Source organism: Nelumbo nucifera, chromosome 1, assembly GCF_055504915.1.
Source record: "Nelumbo nucifera cultivar China Antique chromosome 1, China Antique-T2T, whole genome shotgun sequence".
In the NCBI taxonomy this organism is placed as follows: domain Eukaryota; kingdom Viridiplantae; phylum Streptophyta; class Magnoliopsida; order Proteales; family Nelumbonaceae; genus Nelumbo; species Nelumbo nucifera.
This window is the reverse complement of record NC_142649.1, coordinates 189,883,013-189,899,863: the sequence shown is the minus strand read 5'-3', so window position 1 is coordinate 189,899,863 and position 16,851 is coordinate 189,883,013. Positions and strand designations below refer to the sequence as shown.

Below are 16,851 nucleotides of genomic sequence, written 5' to 3'. Positions count from 1 at the left end.
TTAATTTTTAGGCATCCAGCCTTTGTTTTCTTAGACTTGAATCCTTTACCATTCATACCGAGAGAATCATTCACAAAACCGACCCAACCCGATTCAAACCGACCAGGTCGGTTTTACTTAGTACTGGGTCGGATTCGGTTTCATTTCTAGGTAAACCGACCAGGTCGGGTCGGTTGGAAAAACGCCAATAAACCGACCCAACCCGATTCAAACCGACCAGGTCAATTTTACTTAGTACTGGGTCGAATTCGGTTTCATTTCTAGGTAAACCGACTAGGTCGGGTCAGTTGGAAAAACGCTAGTAAACCGACCCAACCCGACCCGTGAACAGCCCTACAAATAAGGATTTGAAGAGGAGTTTCAATTTGGAACACTGTTAGTGAGGACACGTGGCAGTTAGGCAGTTAAAACTAAAACCTGCTGGCCTGTCAAGACAGCTGTACAAGATTCAAGATCTCAACCAACCGACCTCCCCATCATCTACAAAATCTCTCTCATATTTATGATATGAAAATAAAGAAGTTCTTTGATATTTCTCTTTTCATTCTGTCGATATCTCATCGCAACCTACCTTCTGCGTTGAGTTTTTCCTTTTGTCATCGCAAACCTCCATGATTTGTCATGGTATTAGAGCCTTGACAACGACCAAGACTCGCCGCATCCCTTCTCGCTGTGTCCATCCCGTGTTTTTGACGGATGAATTCCCATCGGCTAGTGGTCATCATTCTAGCACGATAGCTGCCACAGTTTACAGATATCAAGGTTCTTCACTAAACTCTTTTTTTCAAGATACCGAAGATGACTACAGATTTGGATTCAAGTTCTCTGTATTCTTTGCATCCCTCTGATAAGGTGCAATGCGCGTTGCTCTGAGAGCAAAAGATAAATACGGATTTGTGGATGGTTTGCTGCAGAGACCAAGTCTATCTATGGTGGAAGAACGGGCATGGATCAAAGTTAATTCCATGGTGATAGCATGGATCTTCAATTCCTTGGCTTGTGAGCTTCATGAAAGTGTTGCATACACGGAGTCGGCTAGAGACATGTGTAAAGAACTTGAAGAACGTTTCTCTCAAGGACAAGCTGCAAGAATCTATCAACTCAAGCGAGATCTCTCCAACCTGAACCAGAGAGATCTTCTAGTTGCTTCATATTTCGCAAAGTTGAAAGGTCTCTAGGATGAGTTGGGTAATTTGTCACCCATTCCTAACTGTGATTGTGGAATTAATTGCAGTGCAATCAAAGAAATGATAGTAGATCAAGAGAAAGATAGGCTATACCAGTTCTTGATGGGTCTGAACAATGTCTTCAATAATGTCAGATCCACCATTCTGGCTTCAGATCCACTTCCTACCATCAATCGAGCCTATGCACTCATAATTCAAGATCAAAAACACCAAATTTTGATGTCTCTGAAGACTCAGTATCCTCTGGATGCTACTACCTTGGTTGCCTCCAGATCTGGTGATCGAAACCTCAATCCTCGGCCCAGAATACGATGTGAGCACTGTAAGCGCCAAGGTCACTCTAAGGATAGGTGCTATGAGCTTATTGGATATCCTAATGGCTGGGAAAAGCGGAAGCCTGGCCGTGGAACCACGACAAAGACTAATTCTACCGGTAGCTCACAAGTTGCTGCTACGACAACCAGTGGACCTTCCCAAGCCACGCCAATATCTCTTACACCTGACCAATACAACCAACTCTTATGCTTATTGAATACGGACAGGTATCCCATCTGTGCTTCAAATATGTTTGGTAAGAGTTTTCAACTACAGTGGTCCTTCTGATTGGATTCTTGATAGTGGGGCATCTAATCATATGACCCCAATGAAATATTTATTTTCTACATTATGAATCGCTACCTTCTCCTCTATCAATAAACTTGCCAGATGGTTCAGTTCTATCTGTCACACAAAGGCTCTGTCATGATAAGCCCAAAATTCCTTATTCATGATGTGCTATATGTTCCTGGTTTTCAATACAAACAAGTAAAGTCACCACACAGTTACATTGCACTGTTGTTTTTTCTTCTACTTCATGTATATTTCAAGACCTAACATCCATGATTGTGATTAGCAAAGGAATGCTGACTAATGGGATCTGCTACCTTCAGCCTGCACATCCTTCAGCTGCTCTCTTGATCACTAATACAAACAATTACAGTACTTGGCACAAAAGACTCGAACATGCATTAGCAAGGCAATTATCTCATCTCTCTGGCATATCTATGAACGGGCCAAGCACATTCGCACTCCATTTCCAATAAGAGTGTCTCGAGCCTCTACTCCATTTGATCTAATTCACTATGATATTTGGGGTTCCTACCATACTCCGACACATGATGATGCTCGTTTCTTTCTATCCATACAACTGCGCAACTTGGATCTTTCTTAAGAAACACAAATTAGACACATACTCTTTCTTTGTTTTATTTTGTAATATGGTATGCACACAATTCATTACATTTGTTCGTTCAGTAAGATCTAACAATGGTGAAGAATTTCTATCAGGACCCATGTAGTCCTATTTCATGAATAATGGTATTATGCATCAACATTCATGTGTTGATTCACCTCAACAAAATGAGACTGTTGAGAGGAAACATAGACATCTGCTTGAGGTGGCTAGATCATTGCGATTCCAAGCTTCCCTGCCAATATCATTTTAGGGAGAATGTGTTCTAACTGCAGCCTACATCATCAATTACCTACCTGTAGTTTCCTTGCAAGGAAAAACACCCTATGAGATGCTATTTGACAAAGCTCCTGGTCATGAACATTTCCACACATTTGGGTGTGTATGCTATACACAAGAACAACCTCATAACAAAGATAAATTTGCCCCACATGCTTCTCGTTGTATATTTGTCGGTTATCCTTATGGTCAAAACAATCTTAAAACTAGCCAGTTCTTTACATCTCGTGATGTGCCATTCTATGAGGATGTTTTCCCTTTTGAACAGCAACACACAACATCATTGGACAGCAATCCGGACATTGCCATTCCTTTACCACAAAATGATGATCCCTTTATTGACCAGCAACCCATCATCATATTGTTAATGCTAGCCCCATTACGGATCCTATTAGCATTTCCTTCACTAACATCAATTCAGGGGAGCAACCCACTGAACCATTAATCGAAAGTTCAAAACACATATCCACCATAAATCCTTCTGAACCCACTCCTGTCCATAACGCCCGTGTTGAGTCTTCACGACCACAACGTGATAGACGAAAGCTTGTACACCTAAAAGATTATATTTGCAGCATTCCCACTTTCTTGACTACTCTAAATGCCACAACTTCTCTACCCCCAGAACCAACTTCTTATTCTCAAGCTGTCAAGGAATCCAATTGGTGTAAAGCAATGGATGATGAAATTGTTGCTCTAGAACATAACCATACATGGACAATTGTTGATCTACAAATTAAAACTTTGGGCGGATGATACAATCAACCGATATAAAGCTCGTCTCATAGCCAAGGAATATAACCAAATTGAAGGGCAAAACTATCATGATACATATGCACCTGTTGCAAAATTGACAACACTCCGTTGTTTGTTGGCCCTTGTTGCTATTAAAGGGTGAGCATTGCATCAACTAGATGTCAAAGGCCTTCTTACATGGTGATTTGACAGAAGAAGTATACATGTCCATTCCCTTGGGGTTTCCTAAACAGGAAAAGAACAAAGTATGCAAACTTCAAAAGTCCTTGTACGGCCTTAAACAAGCATCCCACTGCTGGTTTGAGAAGTTTGTTGATGCTCTTCGTAAATTTGGATTCACTCGATCTGTGGCAGATTATTCTCTTTAAACATCCACTCAACCTGGTTCCTTCGTGGTTGTTCTTGTATATGTTGATGACTTGGTCATTGCGGGAGATGACCCAATTTGAATTGTTGTCCTCAAAGCCCACCTCAATGAAAACTTCCATCTCAAGGATTTAGGCCCACTTCGGTATTTTTTGGGCTTGGAAATCACTAGAACAGACTCAGGCATATCTGTTTGTCAGTGTAAATATGCCTTGGACATCATTACTAAAACTAGAATGCTTGAATCTAATACAGTATCTCATCCCATAGAACAACAACGACAATTTGTGGATATAGATAATCCATTACTAGAAGATTCTTTACAGTATAGAAGATTGGTGGGCCGCCTTGTGTGCTTGACCATTATATGGCCTAAACTCAGCTTTCCAGTTCATATGCTTTCACAATTCCTACATGCCCCACGAGAGGAACACATGCAGGTTGCCAAGAGGATAGTTCGATATATCAAAGCTGATCCAACATAAGGCATCTTCTTCTCTTCCTCTTCAGCCCTATCCCTTCATGCTTATTGTGATTCAGATTGGGCCACGTGTCCTTTAACATGTCGCTCCACAAGTGGATATGTTACTATGTTGGGAACATCTGCCCTCTCATCGAAGACTAAAAAACAAGCAATAGTCTCCCATTCGCCTGTTGAAGCCGAATATCGGGCTATGGTAATGGCTACAAGCAAGTTGATTTGGCTACATGTTCTTTGTGACCTTACTCTCCCATTGACACAACCCATCCCACTCTTTTGTGACAGTCAAGCAGTCATACGCATAACCACCAATCTTGTGTTTCACTAAAGAACGAAACACATCAACATAGATTGTCATTTTGTTCGAGAACATGTACAAAAGAAGACCATTCAGCTACGACATCTTTCTACCAAATCCCAGCCTGCAGACTTGTTCACCAAAGCTCTCGGGGTAGACCAATTCCATTTTCTCCTATCCAAGTTGGGCATATCAAACTCCAACTTGAGGGGGGGGTGTTAGTGAGGACACACGGCAGTTAGGCGGTTAAAACTAAAACTTGCAAAACTGGCAAGACAGTTGTACAAGATTTAAGATCTCAACCAACCGACCTCCCCATCATCTATAAATATGTAAAATCTCTCTCATATTTATGATATGAAAATAAAGAAGTTCTTTGGTATTTCTGTTTTCATTCTTTCGAAATCTCATCACAACCTACCTTCTACGCTGAGTTTTTCCTTTTGTCATGGCAAACCTCCATGGTTTGTCAAACACCTAGGTTTCAATTCATCCACAACTGTATGTATATAATAATAAAATAGGAGCCATAATGCTTTCAAACTATATTGGATAGACACGATCTTAGTTTCACTGAATAGGAACTTCAGGTACCTATTTATTGATACCAAAACCCATTAGAAGGACAAGTTTTTATCCCACAAATAGGGAGAAGACATATTTACAACTTCAAATTTTCTAGGAACCATGGTTTAGCAATACTTTAAACATTTAAGCCCATTTTTATTATGATGCTAAAATAAAGAAAATATGAGAAATAAGAAATATTTTTCAGATATTAAACTATAAACTTACAAGATTAGCATCGGGTGAAAGAAACTTCTTTTGGTTACAACATGAATTGACTACATTATTCTGAGTATAGCCCTTCCTCAAATATTAGTAAATATTATGTAATATATTGTTTGATGTTGTCCTTCATTTAAGTAGGTTCACTTATTCATTGTGATCATCCATGTTCACCAAAAAAGTCTGCTCATTGATTTCCTTCTCTGAAGATGTATGAAGGTCACATTTTGGTTTGATTTGTTGTTGGTATACTCTATGTCTGCTACAAGTGTCCTTATCTTCTATAGAATCTTGATCTTTTCCTACATATATCTATAACCAGTCCCTAGTCTCCTTCGATCCGTATGCTGTTTAAGTGTTTTTCTTTTGTGATTATCGTTGCATTCTTGTTACCACTGCTTCTGCTACTTCTTGCTATTGGTCTTGATCTCTAGTTAAGTAGTCTTCCCCTATCATATCTCGCTATGCACACATTGCCACTTTGTTCCTTTGTAGCCGGTGCATCAAAATTGATTTTTACCTCATGTTCTTGAGGTGATTTCCATTCTACCTTTATTTGATTTCTTTTTATTCTGCATTTTGTTCATTTTTCCTCGTAACAGTTAACACCATGTACTTTTAGATACTCAAGTAATGCCTTTTGTGTAGCTTCCACCACCGCTGCTGCTTTGGTGTTTTTCCATTCAAAATAAATTATTTTTGTTTTTATATTCCCCAAAGCAAGAAACTATTTTTCTCCACTTTCCCTAGTTTCCTTTTTCGTTTTTCGTTTTTAATTCTCCAGCCTCCTAATACTGAGGTATCCAAAATTGGTTGCTTCTTAGCAGTATAGCCTTATCAGTAGCCAAATTTGCTTTGATGGTTGTACAATTCAATTTGTGAACAAATGGCATTTGTTGCTCCAAGGTACTACCGGGTTGGAAGCCTTTGTCTTAGCATTAACCAAAGGAACTAATGTTTATATCTGAATAGCATTTGGTCTCCCAAATTGATTTTTGCCCATTAATTACTTCATATATTTAGTGGACTTATTTCTACTTTGTTTAGCTGCAGATCGAACACTTAAAGTTCCATCCATGCTTCAGCTCATCCTAATGTGTTCTCTTGTTGGTTCATTAATATTGGTATTGCTATTATTGTTGGAATAATACAAGTTAGAACGTTCTTTCTGAGTTTTTGGATACCCAATCGTTTATCTTCTACTATACATTATTTATCATATATCTATATTTATTTGGATTCTCATTAGGGGTGATCGTGGGCCGGATCAGGCTTAGCAGCTATAATATGGGGTATACCCAGGCCTAGCCTAGACCCCGGGCCTGAAATATAAACCTATACCTGATTCTATATGGATCTGGGCTATAGAACTGTTCACAGGATGGGCTTCGGGCCCAAATTTACATTGTTTCAAGCTCAAGCTTCAGGACAGGCCCATTCAAATTTTGACAAAAGCCAAGTCCAAGCCCAGCCCATGAACAGATCTACTGGGCCAGGCTTTAGGTCTATGCCATTGAATACATATTTTCCTCAGGCTCCATATTAGTCATTAAAATTAAATCCAAATACCATATATCATACATGGTTAAAACTAGGGGTGTTCACAGTCCCGTTTGGAGAAGATTTTAGACCAAATCAGTAAATCAGTAAATTGCGGTTTGAGAAATTCTCAAACCAAACCATTCTATTACAATTTGGTCCGATTTCTAATACAGTTTGGGTCATTTTATTGGACATAACCCAATTGGAAAGCCCAAACAACATCCATACTTATATACTAAATATAATTTAAATATCAAATTGAAATGTTAACAATTGCCGCATGTTACTATTATATAAATTACATTTACACTTTCTCAAGCATAAAGAGCCCTTTGGGTATCAAATTACTAGTTAAAAATTGAAACAAATACATACTTGTGACATATGTATAATAAATATATTATTAATAATTCGATTTAATATAGTTCACGGTTTGGTCTGATTTTTAAAATTTAGAAAAACCAGGCCAAACCAGAAAAAAAAAAGTCTGAGGAATTCTCAGACCGAACCAAACTGTTTAAGGCCAGACTAGACCAAACCACCAATTTCGATTTGGTTCGGCAGTCTAGAACATATACTGAACACCCCTAGTTAAAAATTATTTTCAAATGTGCATAGCACGTGATCTTACAGTAGTGTGTATACACAGTTTAAAGAAAATGTCTATGATTCCAGGAAAAAATGACCATTTAACCTCACCACCAATGAATTTGAATAAATATTGTATGACTAGTCACCATTTTTACAATTCCAATTGGCTGGTTACAAGTTTTTAAGATATCATGCCTTTTCAGTATCAAAGTTGGGCTTTAATCTAAAATGTTGTTTTAAAGAGTGTTTAGATTCTTAAAAGTTAAAAGTTCCTTCACAACTTTTCTTCCAACTTATTCTTGAGGGAAAAACTTGTCTATTTTGTTTTGTTTTGGTGTATTTTTGTTCTTGAGTTATCTATCCAATGAGATGGGGTAATATGTTCAAGGTTGTGCTTGTGTTTCATCTACTTCGTACACATCATCATGGAACCAACATTTTGTATGCTTGTTGGTTTAAAGTATTGATACGATACATACACCCCATATCGGGCATATCGTATCGTATCTTTTAGTCTCAATATACCTATTTACAGGTGTTTTGGGACCCTGGTTTATTTCAGTAAAAAAACCATTAAAAATGTCTTTAAAAACCAAATTTTGAAAAAAAAAGAAACTAAAAAAACCCTGTTTCCATGTTAATCTAAGTACCGATACGAAGCGTGTCGATACTTTGAACATGGTTCAGAGGCATACCAGTACTTTGAACCATGGCTCCAAAAATAATATCTCTGCTCAATAATGATTCTAGTATTAAGGTGGTGTTTGATTCATGGTTCAAATAAAGGGTGGTATGGTCCTATAACCACACCTTTTTTTCAAATGTCAATTATTGTGAACCACACAATACAAAAGAAGTTTTGTCCATGATACATGAAGCACCTGAATAAGTTTTTATTTTCTAACATGCCCCCTTATACTAGTGTGTGTGTGTGTGTACCAACAAATCCGCACATGCTTTGCGTGTGGAAATTTTAATGAAGATGACGATAGTAATAATGTGTCCAAAATTTTAATGTGTATAGAAATAACTTTCATTTATCACACTTATTTCTGTTTAATAAGATGAATATAAAAATATTTAAGAAGTGTCGAAATGTTTTCTATAAAATTCTTGTTTTTGTAATTTTTTGTATTTTTATTTTTTTATTTAATTATGAATCAAGGGTTGACAAATTTGACTCAAAAAGTTGAATTGTTAACTTGCCATCAAACAAAAGAAAATCATTTTAGGGTCAGTTCTAAATTTTGTATTTTATATCTATTATCAATACGAACAATTCTTGTTTATCACACTTATTTTTCTATAATTTGATTAATATAAAATATTGGAGATATGCCCAAATGTTTTATTACAACTTTTCTACTTTTTACAAGTTTTATGATTTAATTATGACATCAATTATTAAAACATTCCATCTAAAAAGTTGAATTGTTGACCTGCCACCACACGAAAACAGTATCATTTTTGGGTTAGTTTTAAATTTGGTATTTCATTTCCATCATCAATAATAAAAAATCTTGTTTATCACACATTTTTCTTTAATATGATTAACAGAAAATAATAGAGATGTGCCTAATTTTCTATAACTTTCTACTTTTGTAATTTCTGTATTTAATTCTATTTAAATTTTTTATTTAACTATGACATCATAAGATAACCCATTCGACCTAAATGATTGAATTTCATACCACCACCTATATGGAAGAAAACCTTTGTTCCTAGCAAGGTTCGGAATATTGAAGCGTATCATACTGTATCAATATGTATTGTATTGGTGACCTCCCGATACACCCCTATAGTGGGTGCTTTGGGGTCTGACCTGGTTACCCCCTAAACCAGTTTGAAAAAAAGAAAAAAAAAAACTTAAAAATGCATGTCGATACAGGCTAATATGCCCCAACTGACGTATATCGGCCTGTATCAATATTTTGAACCTTTGTTTTTTGGTTGGTTTTAAAATACATGGTTTTGTATTGTTAAAAGTATTGAATTTAATAGGATATTGATGAAAATTAAAAAACCTTCAATATAGGATTAAATGAAAGAAAATGGGAGATAATTCCTTAAATATAAGACTTAATTAGAGCTAATTGAATGAGATGAAAAGTAGTACAAATGCCCTTAAAGTTAGAGAGGGAGAAAATTCAAAGTTAGGGCATTTTAGTCAACAAGAAAACTTTCACATCATTCTTAGCATGCACACAACTTTAAAGGCAATATCTATGATGCGATAAAGGTATGAAATTGAAATAAAACTATGTAGTGGAAACAATCTCTTGTACTCCACATAGTGTTGGTAATATTCATTGAGAAATATATTAGTTCTAATAAAATTTTATACCACTACCCATGGAAATAGAAATATACTATGGAAATATTAGGGATTTCAAGGACATTTTAAACGATGGTTCTTACAAGGGGTGATAAGGATCGAACACTAGACCACTTAGTTAAACAGGCTTTGACACTATCTCAAGGAAATATTAAAGCTTGAACTATTAGGTAAGGTCCCTAAATAGGTTTTTATTCTCTAACAGTTCACCTTTTGAACCATGATATGTGAGATGTAATTGATTAAATGAATCATGTGTACATGTACATTCACTATTTACTTGTGATCATATGGTCATCATTCTTTTTGCAATCGAAAAACAAAATTTATTACAAATAGAGGTGAATACATCAAATTATGAAAGCCAAATCACAAAAAACTCACGGACACCCATACCCAATCTCAAGTGTTACCCTCTAGGATCCACTTGATCATCACCAAATAGAGACATCGTGATTGGAGCCATGTTGGTGTGTGACACACCATATAACTACCATGTCAATGCTTATTTTAGTGAACCATGTTTCCTAATTGAAAAGACTATAAAAAGTTTTATTCAAAAAAAAAAAAGTCATTTTTCTAGTTTGGATCGTCAGGAGGATTCCTGGTTCCAAAATCAGAAATAGCATACAAAATGATGGTTGTGTTCATGAACCAGATGAAACACAAACAACCATGAATGAAATACCCCAAAAATAAATAGTGAAAGCATATATACATATTAATCACATAATCAATACTCACATATCATGGTTTAAAAAATGAACCATTAACAAAGCAAAAGCTTTTGCATTGTCTAGGTACGAGAAGAAGAAAAGAAAAAACATTGCAATTTAAAAAAAAAAAAGGGTATAGTTCTTGATTCATACCATCCTTTTTTCAGAAACACAAACCAAGCACCCACCTAAGTTTTTGTAAATTAGTTATTTTCAATAGAGTTGGTCACTTCAAGTTTCAGCCAATTATATTTGAATCTTCTTTATCAATAATAGGATCTAAAACTTTTAGGCTGTGTTTGGTTGCAGTGCAAATTTATTTGCACTAGTACAAATGTATGGGAGTCCAAATGTAAAAGAATGCAAATTCCTGTTCAATTTTGTTTTGAATTTACTTTGTTCTGCTTCATGTCTTAATTTACTTCATTTATACTGCAATCAATCAAAATAATCTAAAATTTGAAACAAAAATAGGTCAGAATTTACACTCAAATAATTTGCACTGACATGGTTTTGCATCCAAAAACAGCCTTAGTGCCTATATCTTGTAATTGTCTTTTGTTTGTTTAGTTTAGTAAGATTGACAGTGATTACATAGACTTGTTTTAGGAGTTGGAGTCCTTATTCGATGCCCATTTGAGTCACACGTAGGTTTATCTTTACTTTAAGCAATTAAAAGTTGATTAATAGTTAGAGAATTAGAGTCAGATCTCTAAGCCCTTATATTGAGTGATTAAAGCTTAGTTTGGAAAGAGTACAAATACAAATTATGTACAGTACAAATACAAGTATTGCATTGTACATATTTGTATTTGTACTGTTTTAGAGTTGATTTGATAAAATAAAGATTATCATTATTAACAGGTTGACACTGACCAATACATTGGACCACCAAAACAGGGAAGCAGCAGTAAAAACAGTTTCTTGGTTGCCCACTTCTTAGAAATGTTTATTTCGTCGATTTTACCGCATTTGCATGTGCTAATGTATTTTATACCCTCTCGTATTTATTGTTTTAAGCGTAATTTGATGGTAAATTAGTTTTAAAAGATAGCATGGAACCATTTTAAATCTTTTAAGTTTTTGTTTCTGTATTCACATTTTTATTTGAAAGAATGAAGCGGCCAAAAAGCATGGTCAAACCACTGACCCATGACCACCAAATTGGTTCCCTGCTATCTGGTTCAAGTTTAACAATATTGAAAAATATGTTTTAGCACATCCAATATTAGAGCAAGAATGGGTCGTGCTTTGGGCCTAATTCATTAAATACAATAAATTTAATTATACACAATATTTTATTTTATGTTATATGACATACAATATATGCTATAATATATATATATATAATACAAAATATTATATGTATTATTTTATAATATATAATATTAAATAAAAAATATATACATGTACATATAAAATGAATGTGTGTTATACAAACAAATTGCAGGCCTAATCTCATATTTGTTCTACAATATTCGTTCTCTCGCTCTCTTTTTTACCACTATATACATTCATAATATCTGTTCCCCTTCCTAAGTTGATTTGATTACTATAGACACTTGAAATCATTCAACAGAGCTAAATGATTAACCGCATTGCAACAGTTTATTAACAACTTATTCTAGATATTTGGTTGAGTGTATGATATATATATATATATATATATCAGAAAATAACTGGCATGTGCATATTCTATATTCATTCCTAAGATGATTTGTTATTATAGTCTCCCTTTGTTTTTATTTCAACTTCTCAAACATCTTCACTTTCACACACATGCACATGTGCACGCATGCAAACACACAACAAAAGTCTAAAATCTTAAATCACTAGGTTTTAATCTTCAACTCTCTATTATTGTAATGTATTCCAAATGAGGTTTTACATTGTAAGCCCTCTAGAAACTAATAATCATGTTGGAAAGAGATTTCATTAGAAACTATTAGCTAGTCATAAGTAATTCCGATAAGAATCTTCTTCTAAAACGTTTTGCACATGCATTCTATGTTGATTCTTATGTACACAATCAAGAAACTAAGATTGGAAAGAAAGTTCAGTTTGCTTCTCACAATAAACCTCCTTCACTTTCGAAAAATAAAAATATAGCTTCCGCTAATCTCCAAATACTAATATTAAGATAAAAGAGAAAAGAATGAATGAAACCTAAGCATTAGAGAGGAGCTTTCATCTTGGGCGTCGGATTGTTCAAAAATAAAGAAACATACAACATTTTCCAATACAAACTCAAGAAAAGTCTATGACAATGGAAGTTTAACGAATTTAATTAATAAATTACTAATTATAGAAATGGGTATGAAGTATGGAGCATTAATAATAGAGCGGTAGGAAAAATATCTCAACTAATTTAAATAAACGAAACCAAGAAACAACTTTGATTTTCTTTCTTCAATGGATAGGTAAAGTTTATTGGAAGATAGATTGTCTCAATCTAATTTAAAATCTTTTTTTATAATTCTTTCTTCAATGTTCATGATAACTATATATATATATATATAATATAAATTAAAGAAAGAAAAAAAAAAGGAAAAAAAGAACTGTGCCTAATGCATCAAAAGCCATGCACTAGGACAAGGCTGTGAAGTTGTGAAACAGAAACGACAATTGAAGGCTTGTTTTTCGCTTTTGAAAAGTACATATACAAGGATTGACTGCTTCTTATTATAATTAGTGAAATTCGTCAAGATACTGTTGATATGCTTTTTATGTTTCATTTTTCATATTGGCTCTTGCTTTTCTTTTATTTTTACTTAAGTTAAATTTTCTTCCTTTGAGCATATTCTTCTAGTTCGTCATTTCGTATATTTCCACTGGACTCTATCGTTTAAGGAGACCGCCATTAGGCATCAAAGATCCACAAGTAGTGAATTGAAGATGTATGCCTCAAGTTTCAACAATATCATACTGTGAATGAATGGTTGTTTTAGGTTGACAAAAGAGATATCTTCTCAGATTCAGCACAAAGACAGTGAACTTATTTCTATGTTTCTCTTCAAATTAACTTGTGTAGATAATAGATATACATTTCTTTATATTTTAGTTAAACGTTAATTACTGCCGTTGATTAATTATTTGGAAAAGTAGCATATATTTTTGAATTCCCAACTAGCTAGTTGCATCTCCTATTCATGGATATGTTCAGTTTCAGGTCATATGCACCCAAAGTTCAAATTATTTCTAAAAGAATATATACCTACGTTAGCGTCCACAGAAACTCACTTAAAGATCTCTAGTAGACATTAATATGGCTAGAACCTAGTCCCCAGATTTGAAAAAAAAAAAATTGCTATCTAACAAGAGATTGAAAATGTTTTGATGAATCATGAATTGGAGAATACAGAGAAGACGCTCATGAGCGTATAGTTTAGAAACACTGACATTGATAATAAAAGATAAAAGTACTCCACACCATCTTCATTCTTGGACATCAGCACTAATTACAATTTTACAAATACAGTGTATTTTTTGTTTCATGGCCTTTGTATTAGACATTTTTCGGTCTTTTACCTTTTATCTGATTCTTATCCTTGAATTTTGTTCCACCGACCAATTAAGCTAACTGTCTTAGAGCAGTTTTAACATTATGTCAATTTCACCCTTTTTGCCCTAATCAAGTCGATTGTGAGTAACAAGGCTAAACACTAATTAAATTGGGTTTCAAAAATATAAAAGGATAACTAAGCTGAAGATTGGAAAGGTATCTCCCAGATGAGGGTATTATGTATAGGATTAGGACGCTTGAATTTCTATAACAAAGTTTGTTAGAAAAGTTAGTAAAATAAGTAAGAGCACATATATATTTCTTCTTTTTTCCCTATTAATATATTCACCTTGAGACTTGAAGGTTTGATGTTAACATCTGGGTAATGTTCATCTTCGGAATCAAAATGAAGAGTTAATCAGTTTTCTTGAGTTGGAAAGCAACATCTCAGCCTTAACCCAAGATTAAATAGAAGAAAGAGGCCTGACTTACTAAAGCATGAGATATTAGCGAAAATAAGTGTTGCAACTTGTAAGGAGAATTTCTATTATTATATAGTAAAACCCCACAAAAGCTAGAGATAACAAGTACGTTAGTACATTCTCCCTCCTGCATCTGTCTAACTTTGAGAGTACACTTCTGCTTTATATGTCACACCCGCTTCAAAAACATTTGGTGAAGGGAAGAAGTGTTGATAACAGCTTCTCCAACACATTTTAGTTTTAATATTAACCCTAATATCAGTTCAGTGACTCAAAAATTGTAGAGAACAACGTTGCAGGTTGCGATCAACACTCCAAAGTTTGAGAAACTCAAAGGAATTAATAAAACACACTGATACTTAAAACCAAAAGTTATTGCTGATGACTGAACTTGCCAACGATGAGAATAAAGAATTAAATCGATAGATCGATCGAGGAGCTAAACATAACTATGCACACTTCTTGTTCAAAACTCGGTGCAGCAAGCATCTGAATGAAAGCTGAGACAAAGACCAATTAAGAAGACAAGTAGGGTTTTATTGGATTAAGAGAAATTTACCGACTTGAAAATTGAAATGTAGGCAACGAATACGAGAGAGAGAGAGAGAGTTTTGAGCTGATTGCACCATAGGTATCTAAAGTACTGAGAAAAGCTTGGCAGAAGGTTTCAAATAAGAGGAAAAGAAACGCCTTGCGTTTCAAATCAGACTAGAATAAATTCTTCTTGCTGTTCCTGTTGGTCGTCGTTTTTCTCTTCTTTCTATTCCTTCTTGCGAGTACAAATTACAAACTATAAACTAATAAACTAGAGTAGAAAAAAAAAAATTGAAGAAAACCCTAGAAAGGAGGGCAACTTGAGAATCAAAAGATCTCTAGCTAAAATCGTATATGTGTACTAATAAGTAAAGAAAATAAAACCGGTTGGTAAAGATCTGAACCAGTACTGCTGAGCAAAAATAAAAATAAAAATAAAAAATAAATTACAAAAAGAGAAAAGAAGAATAAAATGGAAAAAAGAAAAAAGATATTTTAACATAGAAAGCCTGAGATCAAGGTACAATTGCGGGAAAAACTTATACCTGCATAGTCTGTATTATTTCTTATCTCGGTTCACGAGTAATTTGTAATTTGTTTGATACAAATATATAAAAATAAAAACTATAATCTATGAATAAAACTTGAAAGGTACAATTTTCTTAACGAAGCGATTAAATATCAGCAACTAAACAATGAATTTCGTGAAGAGTTTGAGAGCAGAAGCCAGAAGATAAGGCGTACCTGGAGCTAGCGAATTCATAAAGCTTTCCTCTCGGAGAGAAGACGATAAGCGCGACTTCAGCATCGCAGAGAACCGAAAGCTCAAACGCCTTCTTCAGCAGCCCATTTCGACGCTTGGAGAAGGTTACTTGCCTGCTGGTAGCGTTCTCTATCCGCTTCATCTGGGTCTTCCCCCTCACCATCTTGGCACCTTTGGAAATGCAGGAAAACAGTCAGAGAGGAGGAGAAAAAGGAAGACGATGACGACGCCAAGGATTGATTTGATATTGGATATATGAAAATTGAATTCCAGATCGCCCAAATACGGTTCATTCTCTCAGAAAGAAGTGAAAGACATTACCATATCTTACCTAGTCTGCTGAAAAATCTAGAAAAAGCTTCGATCAGCTCCAGAAATGGAAAGACTGAAATCCCACCAAAGCGCACCCAAAACCCAGAAAAGGGAGGTTTCGCATAAATTTTACAACACTCCAGATTCTTCTTATTCCTTTCTCTCTCCCCTTTTATTAAGTTGTCAAAAGAGAACAAAAGAAGAGCAACAAGTTGAGGAAAAAAAGGAAGGCCAAAATCTTATCTCATCTCATCTCTTTTCTTTTCCTGTTTTGGTAAATTCCACAACAAACACAGTTACAGGAGGGAAAAAAAAGGGGTGAGAGTCGGGAAATTTAGGAGAGAGACTAAACGAAAACGAAGGAAACAAGCAAAGGGAAAGAATAGAAGAGGGAGAGAGAGAGACTGAGAGAGAGAGAGAGAAGACTTTTGTTTGCTCTAGCAAAAGCTCAGATGATCGCAAGTAAAAAATAATTTGTCCGTACGAGGGTTAGAAACACGTCAATATCCTTCGTACAATTACGTACGCACATTTCGAATTAAATGTTGACACGTATCGTCAGTATTGATCACGATTCTCGCCTTGTCAAATGGAGACAGACCGCTTCACGTGGCTCCCCCTTGTGCGTCGCGTCCGACCCAACTTTATTTGTTGGACGTTATTTAATTAATTAATCCGTTGGTGGCG

At 35.0% G+C, this 16,851-nt stretch overlaps 1 protein-coding gene across 2 annotated transcripts in view; it reads right to left on the bottom strand.

The window, feature by feature from the left end:
- The window catches only part of LOC104596218 (MADS-box protein SOC1), a 32,710-nt gene extending 16,064 nt beyond the window's left edge, over positions 1-16,646 (bottom strand). Inside the window, exons 1-2 of one of the 2 annotated variants that reach the window (XM_010257287.3) lie at positions 16,184-16,646; positions 15,834-16,023 (exon numbers count right to left, since the gene is read on the bottom strand). In XM_010257287.3, coding sequence (XP_010255589.1) covers positions 15,834-16,015 — 182 coding nt within the window. In that variant the 5' untranslated portion in view covers positions 16,016-16,023; positions 16,184-16,646. Of the gene's footprint in view, positions 1-15,833; positions 16,024-16,173 lie in introns of both variants that reach the window. The other variant, XM_010257288.3, reaches the window with a different exon arrangement.
- Between the last annotated feature and the right edge of the window lie 205 nt (positions 16,647-16,851).